The sequence below is a fragment of the Eutrigla gurnardus genome, assembly GCF_963514095.1.
Source record: "Eutrigla gurnardus genome assembly, chromosome: 8".
Lineage (NCBI taxonomy): Eukaryota > Metazoa > Chordata > Actinopteri > Perciformes > Triglidae > Eutrigla > Eutrigla gurnardus.
This window is the reverse complement of record NC_139922.1, coordinates 12821146-12833771: the sequence shown is the minus strand read 5'-3', so window position 1 is coordinate 12833771 and position 12626 is coordinate 12821146. Positions and strand designations below refer to the sequence as shown.

General features: G+C 48.8%; 1 protein-coding gene across 2 annotated transcripts in view; it reads left to right on the top strand.

Moving 5' to 3' along the window:
- The window catches only part of rarga (retinoic acid receptor gamma a), a 36748-nt gene that overhangs the window by 15434 nt on the left and 8688 nt on the right, over positions 1-12626 (top strand). The window contains exon 1 of one of the 2 annotated variants that reach the window (XM_084015045.1): positions 2378-2902. The exons of the other annotated variant lie outside the window; for it this stretch is intronic. Within the exon in view, the coding sequence (XP_083871171.1) occupies positions 2758-2902 (145 nt within the window). The 5' untranslated portion in view covers positions 2378-2757. Of the gene's footprint in view, positions 1-2377; positions 2903-12626 lie in introns of those variants that run through there. 2 annotated transcript variants of the gene reach the window in all.

Below are 12626 nucleotides of genomic sequence, written 5' to 3'. Positions count from 1 at the left end.
GGTTTCTTCTAGAGTTCAACCTCTCTGGCTGGGGAAGGAAGGGGAGGAGGGAGGGGAGGCAGGGACCCGGCCCGGGTCAGGAGCAGTATGGAGTATGTGTAGATTAGATGTCTAAACTCACTCCACAAACCCTCTGAAGCGCTGGAAGACTCTCAGCTCACACTGCTGTGTGCCAGTAAGAGGAGAAGCCAGGGTTTGTGGTCTGCATTACAGTCCCAAACACCGTAAAAAAAACAAAGAAATGTCAAAAACAAAGTCGGATAAGGTTTGTAAGACTCCAAACAAAAGAGTTTCAAGCGTGAGCACATGATATTATAAATCGATAATGTTGGTACGCGCCGGTCCAGAGAGTAGCCCTGGCAAACAACGGCAATGTTACAAAGAACATTTGAACGCCAGGGGATTAGCCAGTTTTTTAGTTTCCAGGATGCTGTTTGAAACTCGCAGCAAGAAAGGGGGGAAAAAAAGACAGGAAACAGACGACAGACGAGTGTGAGAAGAATGCTAGTGGATCATAAAAATGTGACTCGTGGCAGCGATGATTTAATATGAAAGGCATCCAGATCAGGACATTTTTTTGGAATTATTGCGTAAATGGGTGGAGAGGTAGAAAAATACAGACGCTGGTTTTTAAACAACACTCTGTTATCTTTGATAGATAACAGTTTGTTATCTAGACTCACTGTTCTATTCTTACTGTCATAAAGCTCGCCCTTTATGACCCGACAGCTGTATGAAGAAAGACATAAAACCTACTGATGTTGTTTACTGTTTGATTTGACAAAAGAGCTGTGAGATGTGTGACTGAGTGTGTGTGTGTGTGTGTGTGTGTGTGTGTGTGTGTGTGTGTGTGTGTGTGTGTGCATACTTGTATGACTGCTTGAGTGTGCCAGCTTAACATAATAAACAAGAGATCTCAACCGAAGGAAAAGCTTTAAGGTCAATAAACATTTTAATCAAAATCATTCAAAATAGCCCGAAACGGGAAAGCATGGTTTCTTTCATGAGACAGGAAAAAGAGTGAAGTGTGAGACAGACGAGGAGGAGAGGGAGGGAGGGAGGGAGGGCACTGTGTGTTTATGGAGAGTGTAGCCAGCAGCACAGATTGACAGGAAATGTTGTCTTTTTTGCCTGCTGGGCTGTACCACTTGTGCTGGCCTGACAGGGGGGGAGATGAATGCACGGGGCACACAGACTGAAGTCATTCTATTATCATATATCTCCCATTGTATCAAGCTGTTTGCTTTAGCCAGGCCAGTCTATCCCTCTGCTTAGGAACAGTTAGGACCAGTGACAGGCTTTTTTTTTTATTGGCCGCAGACCGCCTATTGATTTTCCTTTGATTTACCGCCACTGTGAGGCCGCTGCTATGTTTTAAATTGAATTATTTCATCGATACACGGAACAGCCTGTGTTGAAGAAGGCTGAACGTGAAAGGGGCGGGTTTAGCGTGGCCCGGCGACGCGTTCGGTTGGCACAATAAGATTCATCACTCGCACGAAACGCATCTGCATCCTCCCCGTCTCCCTGCGTTGCTCTGCAGCGTCGCTCAGACATCAACCCCTCAGAGATACATCACAAACAAGGTCAAGAGAACCTGTGAGAAGTGTGTTCAGCACATGGCGTGTTTGTATATTGGGGGGGGGGTTGTCTGTGTAAATGCACTGCAGGGATTGAGCAAGGCAGCCTTCATTCATCACTGTTAACGCACTTCCAGAGGGAGAGACAGAAAGAACTACCCATCCTCTGTTCCCTCAAACAGACAGACAGGAGGGAGGGATTTACCCTGGCATCTGGTTTCTGGGTTCAACCACAGCACAATGTTCTCTCTCTCTCTCTCTCTCTCCCTCTCTCTCTCTCTCTCTCTCTCTCTGGCTCCCTTTCTCACACACACACACACTCACCCGGCCAGTGGCTGGACTTTAATATGGTTATGATTAGAGACGGGGGCTCAGAGGAGGGGAGGGGGGAGAGGGGGGGGCTCATATTTACTGCAGGGGAATTGGGGGAGGTGCCACGGCAGAGACAGGGACCAGGTCTGAATGGGACAACAGGGGAGGGGGACTCTGTTTGTTTGCGTTCTGGGCTGAAATATGAAACACAAAAGCAGCAAAAGAAGAATGGGAAGAGAGTTTTGTCCTCTAACCAGATCAGTTCTTCCTCTAGTGCGGGCTCTGCTGGCCGGCCCCCTCTCCTCCCTCCCTCCCTCCCTCCCTCCTCCACGCTCCTCCTGAGTCCCTCTCTCTCTAGCCCTCCCTCTCTGGCATTCTCTCTCTCACTCTCTCTCCACCCCCTATCTGAGCGTCATGCCGAGGCAGTTGGTTCGCTCCGCCGTGTCTGGGGCTCAGCGAGAGCTGTGAGAGGCTGTTATTTAGGTCTGTTACAGCAGACGGGGAGCAGCTCACCCAAGGGCAGGGGAGAGGAGAGAGTCAGAGTCACGCTCAGCCCAGCTCAGCCCAGCCAGGCAGGAACCAGACCTGCATTCCAGCTGAGAGGGAGAGAGGGGAAACTCCAGTATCGGCAGGAAAGGACAGCAGAGGGAGAGTGACAGCGAGAGATAAGTGAAGGCAGGGAGGGGAAGGTAGCAGACCCAGCTAGCTGTTGCTGCTGCTGCTGCTGCTGCTGCTGCTGTTTGTTGTTGTCACCGTCTCAGCAAGTGACGTGAGCGCTGGGAGCAGGGCAGGACGCAGCCACCACTGAGGGCTCCTAGTGATTTTTTTTTTTTGGTGTTGTTGCTGAGGGCGGGGGGTGGGTGCCATGTTCGACTGTATGGAGGCTCTGGGAATGGGCCCCCGTCAGCTCTATGATGTCACCAGCCGTGGTGCGTGCATGCTGCGGAAGGCAAGCCCCTTCTTTGCGGGGCTGGACCCCTTCGCTTGGACGGGCAGTGCCAGCGTTCAGTGTAAGTGGCATCCTGTTTGGACTTCTTGTATGACACAATCATGCCTGTCTCTCTCTCTCTCTGTCTTTCTCTCTCTCTCTCACACACACACACACACACACACACACACACACACACACACACCCCTCTCTCTTTCTTATTGCTTGCTTGCTTACCCCTCAGGGCTTGACCATGGGGGCTGCTGTCAGGGGCTACAGAGCAGCACAGGAAAAGCCTGGGACACACAGTCTCCTCTCCTCTCTCCCTTCCTCTCCTCTCCTCTCCTCTCCCCCCTCACAGCCCACAGCCAGTTTGAGCTGCTCAGCCATCTGAAAGAAACTCTCTGCTATGATATGATATTCACTGTGTGTGTGTGTTTTGTGTGTTTTGTGTATGTGTGGGTTTAAGCCCATGGAATCAAGTTTCAGTGACAATGTGTGGCCACCTGAGCTTTGACCTTGCCAGGTGCTGTATACCAAAAACAAAACTGTGGGTATGCACAGATGAAAGAAGGAGGAAAATAGTCGACAGGAAGAGAGAACGCCAACGGTTTGAACACGCAAGCTGGTTGAGTTCATCTCTCTTTGTTAATGTGTGCTCGACACACACACACGCACGCTCGGTTTCTCATTCATTTCTCGTGAAAGGCTATTGACAAACAGGCCGTTTAATATCACAGATGTCAAAAAGTTTTGCGTAGCCTGCCGCAGTCCTCGTAGGTCAGAGGTTTGTTTATGCTTCTGGATGCGAGATGGATAATGATATTCCTCTGGAGCTATGAATTAATTAGTAGATGAATTATTTAAGAGATAAATGAATAAATTAGAAATGTAGAATGCGTGCACAGGCTAAAAAAAGCTGAGGGATATTCTGGCCAGCATTCTTTTCTCTCTTTCTTTTTCTCTGTCAGACTCATTTTTCCTCTTTTCCTTCCGCCTCCGACTTCAGACAGGCCTCCGACTCTAACAACAGGCCTGTCTCTGGACAGACAAAACTGGGGTCCATTTCCATACACCTCCAGGGGGCCGCTACTGCTGGGAGAGAGCGTGTGAGAGTGGAGAAGAAGTGTGTGTGTGTGTAGGGGGGGTGTATGCATGGTATGATGGGAGAAGTGTGAGAAGGGAGCCAAGCCAGATATGACAGTGGAAAAACAATCAAGAATACAAGAAGAGATAGAGCAGCGGGACATTTGAACTGTGTTTGGGACGCTTTTTGAATTTTCAATATTTTTCTGTTTGTTCGTCCTCCTGCGTTTTGTTCCTTTTTGCTGCCTCTCAAGGAGGGGTGGAGGGGGGGGGTCATCTGTCTTCATTAATCGTGAAGACACCAGCGTTTCAGTGGCTGTCATGCACACTGGCTGAGCTTTAATGAAGACAGATGCCCTGTCAGTGGAGGCCTAGGCCAGGGGGGGCGGGGGGGGGGACTCCAGCCAGCCAGCCAGCCCAGCCTGCTCTGCTTAGCTAGGGGAGCCCTGAAGATAACAAGATGAGATTTGTTTATTTAATCAATCAGACTTCTATGGCCTCTCCTTTTAACCCATTCACACACACGCACACACACATTTGACAATTAGGCCCCGAGATTCCAGAAGTAGATTTTTCTTTCAGATCTTTGTACCAGAAAATCAAAGAGGTAAAAAAAAAAAAAAAGAGAGAGAGAAGCTGCCCCGAGGGTAAGGGAGCCGAGTCTAGCAGAGCAGAGCAAAGTGGAGGCTGGTGTGGTGTACTGTTTCAAGCCCTCTGTGCCCAATAACCTTTGTAAACAAGGCAGCCCTCTCCCCACATGAGGAGCCATAATGCCTCTCTTTGCTGAAGCGGTTGCCCCTCATTGTCCTCATCAATGAGGCTGATGAATTGATGTTTGACTCTGATATCTCATTAAGTCAGCCCAGCTGCACAACAGAGGGACCTGTCTGGCTGCTAATGCCAGGCACTCTGCACTCCGGAATCACCGCCGAGTTTGTCGAGGGGAGTCACCTGACCCTGGCATGATACTCCACGACGGATGGCTGTGGTAAAACTGCGGTGGGTTAGGAAGAGAGCGAGGAAATGTAGAATACTTAAAAGTTGTGAGTACATCTTTGGTCATCTGTAAATCTTCCACGAGGCACATCCTATTGTCTTGGCTGTAAATCTCCCGTGGTGATAAGTGCCACTGGTGTTGGCCGTTAGCCTGCGACTGTCAGAGCACTTTAAAGTGTGTGGTCAGTTTTCTGTTGGTTTTTTTTGTTTTGTTCACCAGTGGGAGACCTCAAAGTCAGAGGTTAGTGAGAGGCTACAGGCTGGCCAATGTCAGATCTACACCATGTGTGGCGGCCTTGTCAGCTTGCTGAAAGGGAGACTCTTTCAACCAGCTTGGCCTGTGTAATGCTCTTAAGTGCCTTATACCACCGAGCTGGTACTACATCTGAGCTGCCCCGCGCGTAAGGATAATGGACACTGATTTAGTCATACGTCAATGAGAACTGAATTAGTCAACTGCCAGGGAAGCCATTTCACAGAGCCTTTGTAGAGCGATCCCCTCTCTGTCAATGTTCATTTGCGTAGAAGAATGAGGCAATTACGCTGAGCAGTTTTTCCAGGGTCAGAAGAAGGGGAAGCGTGTTTTTCTCACCCCCACCCAAAAAAAAAAAAGAAAGGAAACACACTCGCAGCTTGATCTTTTTGGAACACGGTTTGGATATAAATTGTGATGTTTCCCGAGCGATACAAGAGGGTGACATGGCGGTAACAGATTGGTAGAGTGATCCATCACCGTGTGCGTGCAATCATTCACAGGAGCATGTGCACGTGTACACACACGCCTCTTTGTTTTCCCCTTCATGTGCTGTTCAAATGTGAATCGAGCAGCTAATTGAAATGGGGCGATATATCGGCGGCAATGGCAGAGAAATAAGAGCTTCCTGTGACCGCTGGCACATTCTGGCCCCCGATCATTTTCTCCCTGATGGAAGTCCGCAGTTATTTCATTATAATTACAAAAGATTCAATTAAAAGATTAGAATGCCTGAGGGGGCAGGACTGGGAATAGATAGTGGTATCTTGGGTAGGGGGGTTGGTGCACGTGTGTGTGTGTGTGTGTGTGTGTGTATGTGTGTGTGTGTGTGTGTGTGTGTGTGTGTGTGTGAGAGAGAGAGAATGAAGGAGATATAGTACCGTGGTTGTAGTTCTAATGAGGACTTGTCAGTGCTGTTATATATACATGAACCTTGTTGATCCTTTCAAGATAATGTCAAACGAATGTGCTGAAGTTAAAAGGCTTAAGTAGTCAGCTGGTCCAAGGTCAGTGAGTCGTAATTGATATGACTGGAGGAACGGCCTTCACTTGTCTCGGAAAACAATTATTCCAACGCAACTAGATGAGCCGTTTGAAGTGGGGAATCAGTTGGACGTGAAATGTCAAAGACACTGAAGCGCGAGAGGGACCCTTCCTGTTCTGTAATTCCAAACTCTAATCGAAAAAGCATCTAATTTTAGTAGATGGAGAACCTCTGCTCCGCTAAGCTGCTCTCTGGAGAAAGGCATTAGGCTACTGTGCATAAGCGTAAGTGTTTTTATGTGCGTGTGAATATCTATAGGCTTGTGTGTGTGTGTGAGTGTGCATGTAATTCATGTCCTTCTTAATAATACTTTATTTTTACTCTATAATACTCTATGCTTCACACTTACATTAAACCTCAAACCATCATATTAAATGGAACATAAATGAATTAAAACCAACTTAACAGCTATTGATAACCATTATTCTAACTGTAGTGATATTTGTTGCATCATATTACATTACAGCATGTAAACCATGATCAGTAGGAGGAGTTGTGTTGCAGTCCGACGCCACTTCACCAACAGATCGGCCCCAGTAATAGTCGAGTCCATTAATAGGCAGTGCCACCTATAAATAAACAGTTCCAATCCCCGCAGTCGCTCCAAGTTATATCCAAAAGCCCCCATTATAACGTGTGGTTTTGCCGTTACATAAACAGGAGCGCTCCGAATCTGCTTGCGTGTGTAGAGTCTACGTGTGAACTCCTACACGACAACGTATGCGATGTTTACACGCCTGTTCGGCTGGCGTTGGGCACCCAGACTGCAGCGTCGGACCCAGAGACGGGACAATGTGCCAGGCTGGATTCCACAGGCCTGTGTTGGAATCCAGCTCCGCTCTAACAGCAGTTTATAGCCCCTCGGCAGCGTCACTCACACCACTGTAAATAAAACAACCACTGTGTGTAAGCCGAACCTGTCGCCTCAGACTTTCTGCCCATCTTCCGACTAAAAACATCTCTTTAGACGTATTTCGCAAGAGCGCTCACGCCTTCGCGTTACGAGGAATTCTCTCTCAGGCCCGTGATGAGGGCCAACAGTTTGCCTCTTTGTATCAGCAGAGTGTAAAATGAAGACTTTCGTAAGTTCTGTCACAATAGCTCGCTGGACATGGAGTCATTGTGGCTGCCCGCCCTGACGCCCGTGTCTGGCTGCTGCTATTGTAGCTGTTTACTGAGAACAGCTCACTGCCTACCAGACACATTTCCCCTTGTTCACAGAGTGGGCCATTGGGAGGCAGTGTGTGTGTGTGTGCGTGTGTGTGCGTGTTGTAGCCATGCGTGCACCCGTGAGAGTTTATTCCACTGGTGAGCACAGTATAGTATATATAGGCGTGGGCATGTCAGCTCCGAGCCGAGTGTGAAGATAGCATTTCTGTTACCACCGTGTTATTGACTGACGGCTCGGCTCGAGCGTTGCTAGGGGCTCGCTGTATGAGAAGCGGAGGGTTCGGTACAACCAGGGACGAGAAAAAGCCAGACGTGCCCGACTGTCCTCCCTCTGTGGATGTGTGAATGGGTCGTATTTACGCAGCCGACGGTGTTTGGCAGGGAGTGGTGGGCGGCTGGTGTAGCGCTGCTATTATCTGAGCTCAGGGGTGGAGAGTGATGAAGAGAAGTTGGCCGAGGGGGGGGGGGGGGAGGCCCGTTGGCATTGTGGTCACTTGGACATTAGTCAAATTCTGCCAATGTGCATATGTGCAACTGCCGTGACCACTTCTCTGGAAATGGTGTGTGAAGTAATTTGTATATACTTGCATTAGTTCATTTGTATGTGTGTATATTGATGCCTGTGTGTGTGTGTGTGCCTGTAATTGTGTGCTTAGCTGAATTTTGGGACTTTTTAGTGGGAGAACATGAATGTGAGTGGAGATCCTCACAGATGTCTCATGAACATGAAACCAAGTTATCGGAGAAATCAGGTTCAGGCAGGAAACAAGAGAATGTGTTCACATCTTGAACATTTTACATTCAGCTGGTCAGAAGTCAGATTTCTCTCCAACTTCCTGTCATATTTTTGGAAGAGACCACACAGGTTCTTTTTCTCCCGTGCACACAGTAATGTTTTACAAATACTCCACAGCTACAGAAACAGACTTATTTATTCTAGTTTCTGTTTGGTCTGATTTTTATGTGTATTTATTTTGGGCACAAGGATGCACGGTTATAGTAATGACCTTTACTTTCATCCCACAGCATTGCATTCGCACGCATGTAAACATCCCAGTTATAAACCTGTGTTTAAAGAAATCAGGTTTTTTGCGGAAAACAGTTACACAATTATGTGCTAACATCCCATGTCTTGCTCTGAATCTGACACAAGAAGTGCATCCTCACGTACACACATGGCACACGCCCACCAGCAGGTTTACACGGAAACAAAGAGAAAAGGGCACATGCTCTTCAAACTAAGATAGTACGTCCGTGTCTTGACTGCAGTATGACCTGTTGTCATCCTGTCAGTAGGCCTGGATTTATCAGCTCCCGCTCCACTGTTTGAGCACCTCACGTTTGCCAGAAAAACCCTGAGAGCAAAGCAGACAGACAGCCAGCCAGTTAGACAGGAAGCCATCCAGCGAAGGAGGTTAGGGGCTGCTCGGGGTGATTTATGCCTTGTTCAGGAATGCTGAATGAGTTCATGCACTTATGTTATGGGATCTGACTGAATGGGCATTGCTTACTTTTTTTTCCCCCTGGTGACATATTTTGTATTCTCCGAAAGGCAAATGTCAAAATATGATGTTATTGCCCCCATGTTAATGTCACATGGAACTTCCAACACACTGAGAGGCAGACAGAGAAGGAAATGAATCACTGCCGTGCTTCAGCCTGTATTTTTTTCTTTCTGTCGGTGCTCTGACAGCCTCCACCCCGTCAGAGAGTTGGGCAACCTGTTGGGGGATGGTTGCCAAGCAAAAGTGAAAAAAGAAAACCTCTGATATGCATCATTGCTCCACCGAAACACTCAAAGCAGAAGTTTCTCAGAGCGACAGCTACGTCTGATATGACGCTGCGTGTCCGTGCCAGTTTCAGGGGGACTTTGTGCCCGTGTTTCAAAAATCCCCACACATGGACTTGATCTGTCAATCTTGCTCAAGGCGTTTACCTCTCAAACCGCTGCCTTTAAAGTGCTGACGAGTGAAAAGAAGGAGGAAAACTGTAGCTGTAAATGCAAATTGAGACATAAGATAGATGGCTGGGAGAAGCGAGAGGAAACGCTTAGTAGTAGTGTGCGTATATTTACATGTTGAGTGGGGATTAATTGCGTGTTATTACTTGTGGGTGTGCTGGTTCCTTTAAATAAGAGGTTTGCGTTTGCATGCTTTGGTCTGCGGTGCTTCCCCCAACGAGCTGGAGTGAATACTACTGTTGTTGTTTACATTATCCTCCTTTCCCCTCACTTCCTCTGACAGAGCGAGGCTGCAGCCAGGGCGCGCCTACTTCTACTTTTGTAGGTTTCTATTGTTGTGGGGAGGAAGCAATAGCAATTGAACGAGCGCTAGTGGCCTTGCCAGAGACGGACAGGTGAGAGCCGGGGCTACAGATGGCGAGAGGAAGTCTGGGAGGACGAGGAACAACCTGGGGATCAAAGGACTCTGGGTTTTTTTTCCTCCGTGACTCTTTCTCTCTCCTCACCTCGCCTGTCCTGCCGGCCTCCACTCCCCGTCTGCTTCCTCGCCTGCCTGCGACTCGTCCTGTCTCCCCGACGTGATCAATGGCCCGGGCGCTGCGCCGCCTTGCCAGGTTGGGTTCACCCCGCAGTCACCGGAGGAGAGCTTGTGTTCCTCTCCGTCTTCTGGTGGGCAGATGAAGAGTCAGCTTGAGCTCACCACAGGGATGAGGGGGCACATTTTTTCCACAGATCTGCACTTGACTGTCTTGCTTCTTTCTTTTTTTTCACTTGCCATAGAAGGCTGCCGACTAAAATCCTTTCATTGAAAGTACATTTCCTTTAATTTCCCCTCTCTTTTTAATACCTCCTTCCTCAGTTTTTTGTTCAAGGACATTTGAAGGAAACTTTTTTTTTTGTGTTGCTAGGTCATAGGGGACAGGCGGCTTGGGTGGGCGAGTTTGTCTGTTTGAAGCCAACCTTGTGTGTTTCTTGACAGGGTTGTGTGGTGCAGGAAAAGGGGGGGAAGGGGGGGGTCGCTTGCTGCCAAATGTTGCCTTGGCCGACTCCATCAAGAAAATATCAAAAGGCCCTTTATGAGGTGCTGTAAAGAAGAAAGGGTGTTTTGAGAGCACCACCAGACTGCAAGGGTAATTCCCACTTTTTAAAATGTGCCCTAAGGATACAGGCTTATCCCACCTGCTGCCTTTCCTGCTCTGCTCGTACGCTTTCTTTGGGGGAGCTATAGATGTAGGAGTGTGAAGTGTGTGTGTGTTGGCAGGAGTGTGTGTGCGCCATGTCACTTTGTGTCACTCTCTCAGAAGTCCAGAGTTTTTGTCATTACGCTCACGGCCGCTATGAACATATGCCAAAAAACGTGCTCCTTCTATCCGCCTGTCTCAGATCATATGTGTGCCATCGTGTGTGTGCGTGTGTGGTGTGTGTGTGTGTGTGTGTGTTTTGTGTTTGTGTGTGTGTGTGTGTGTGTGTGTTATTGTCTGGTTTGTCAGTATTCACTGCCAGCCTGGTGTGTTTGTCCTGGTCGCCAGCCCAGTTTTATCATAGACCTTGTTTTAAAAGACAGCTTAGTGGGGCCTCTTTACAGCCGTGTGTGTGTGTGTGTGTGTGTGTGTGTGTGTGTGTGTGTGTGTGTGTGTGTGTGTGTGTGTGTGTGTGTGTGTGTGTGTCTGTAGGAGTCCAGGTAATGAGCTTTCTGACAGCTGTTGAAAGGTGTTGCTACTGCTCAGCACCTTTAATGAAAGCATCCCCCCCCCCCCCCCTCCTCCTTGTCAACACACACACATTCCTCCCTCCCAGCGTTTCGACTTCCCCGCCGTATAAACCATTTCTTTCCCAGTTGTAGGCAGGTTACATTGTGAGCTCTTGCGTAACTCAACACAAAAGAGGCCTCCCACTTAAAAAAAATAAAAAAATCTTGCAGGTGACTCAACAGTGTGCAACAGAGCGTCGGTATTACTCGAGCTGTGGGAAATGAGAGTGAGTGTAAGAGGGTGTAGCGGCGAAGGGACACAGAGAAGTGGCCACAAAGCGATGACGGAGATCCTCCGGAAAGAGTGGTACTGACAAGAGGAAGGAAACGAGTGTGTTGTGTTGGACCTTGTAGCAGAAGCCTCAGAGGGATGGCAGGAAGACGTGGGCAGAGAAGGAGAGCGAAACATGCTGGCACCACTGACAAGGGTGTGGTACTTTCTTTTCCTCTTTCACGAAGCCCGCTTCTTCATCGAAACCTCTCGCTGTGTTTCTCCGAAGCACCCTGCGATGCTGCAGCCTCTGCCACGGGGTAGAGGGGCCAAGGGCACCCTCAAAGGGCCCCACCTAGTGTGCCAGCAAGTCTTCCAGCCCACTGTTAACCATCCTCTCCCAATCTGCTCCCCTTCTGCCACTGCTGTCTGCCCCGGAGCCCACCCCTCTCTTCGCAGCGAGCCCCACTGTGTGCCCCTCTCTCACACACTGGCTTCAAGTCGCACGCACTCTTTTTACTGCATTCGACAGGAGCATGCAAGCTTTACAGGCTGTTTAATGAAGGTAGCGGTGGAGACAAAGGCCCCCACATGCCCGTGCTTGCAGTTTAACCTGAACAGAAAGAAAGAAAGGAAAAGAAAACGTGTGTGCAAGAAGCCCACACATATGCAGGAGGGTATTTTAATGGGGAACAATGGAGCTCACTATCGCGCACTGTAAGCAACGGTCGTGCATTTGCAAATCAAATGGGGGCTGCAGAGAGTGGGCATGTGTCTGTGGCAGTGGCCCGTGCGCTGTACTGTATGCGCACTGTCCTCACATAGCCCGTGCATCCGCCGTCACGTGCCAGAGACCAGAGCGCTGGAACAGTGTGCCACGGAAGATTCAATCACAGCAACAAGTCACGTAGACAGAAATCTGCAGGCCCATTGCGAAAGAATACTTGTTAGCCTGCCAGAACGTCATATGCTGCTCAGTTAAAAAGGAGTGTGTTGCAACACACACACACACACACACACACACAACTCGAGTCGCGCAGTCACGGCCACTGCTCATATACATTAGGAAACACTCCCCTTTCCAGTCGAGTGAACAACAGGCAGCTTCAGAGTCTCCTGTTTTTGCTTCATAATCTCGTCCTATTCGCCCCCCCCCCCCCCCCCTTTGTATCTGTTGAATCTAAAGGGACGTCAATTGGCCCAGTTGCCTTGACCTAGAATTTAATGTAATTGACCTAGTTGAAGTCACCTTCAGCTAAACAGCTATTTCTGTCGTGTGCAGTTACATTTTCACATCTAATGAGGTTGTGGGGAATGATGTACTGCACATCCCAC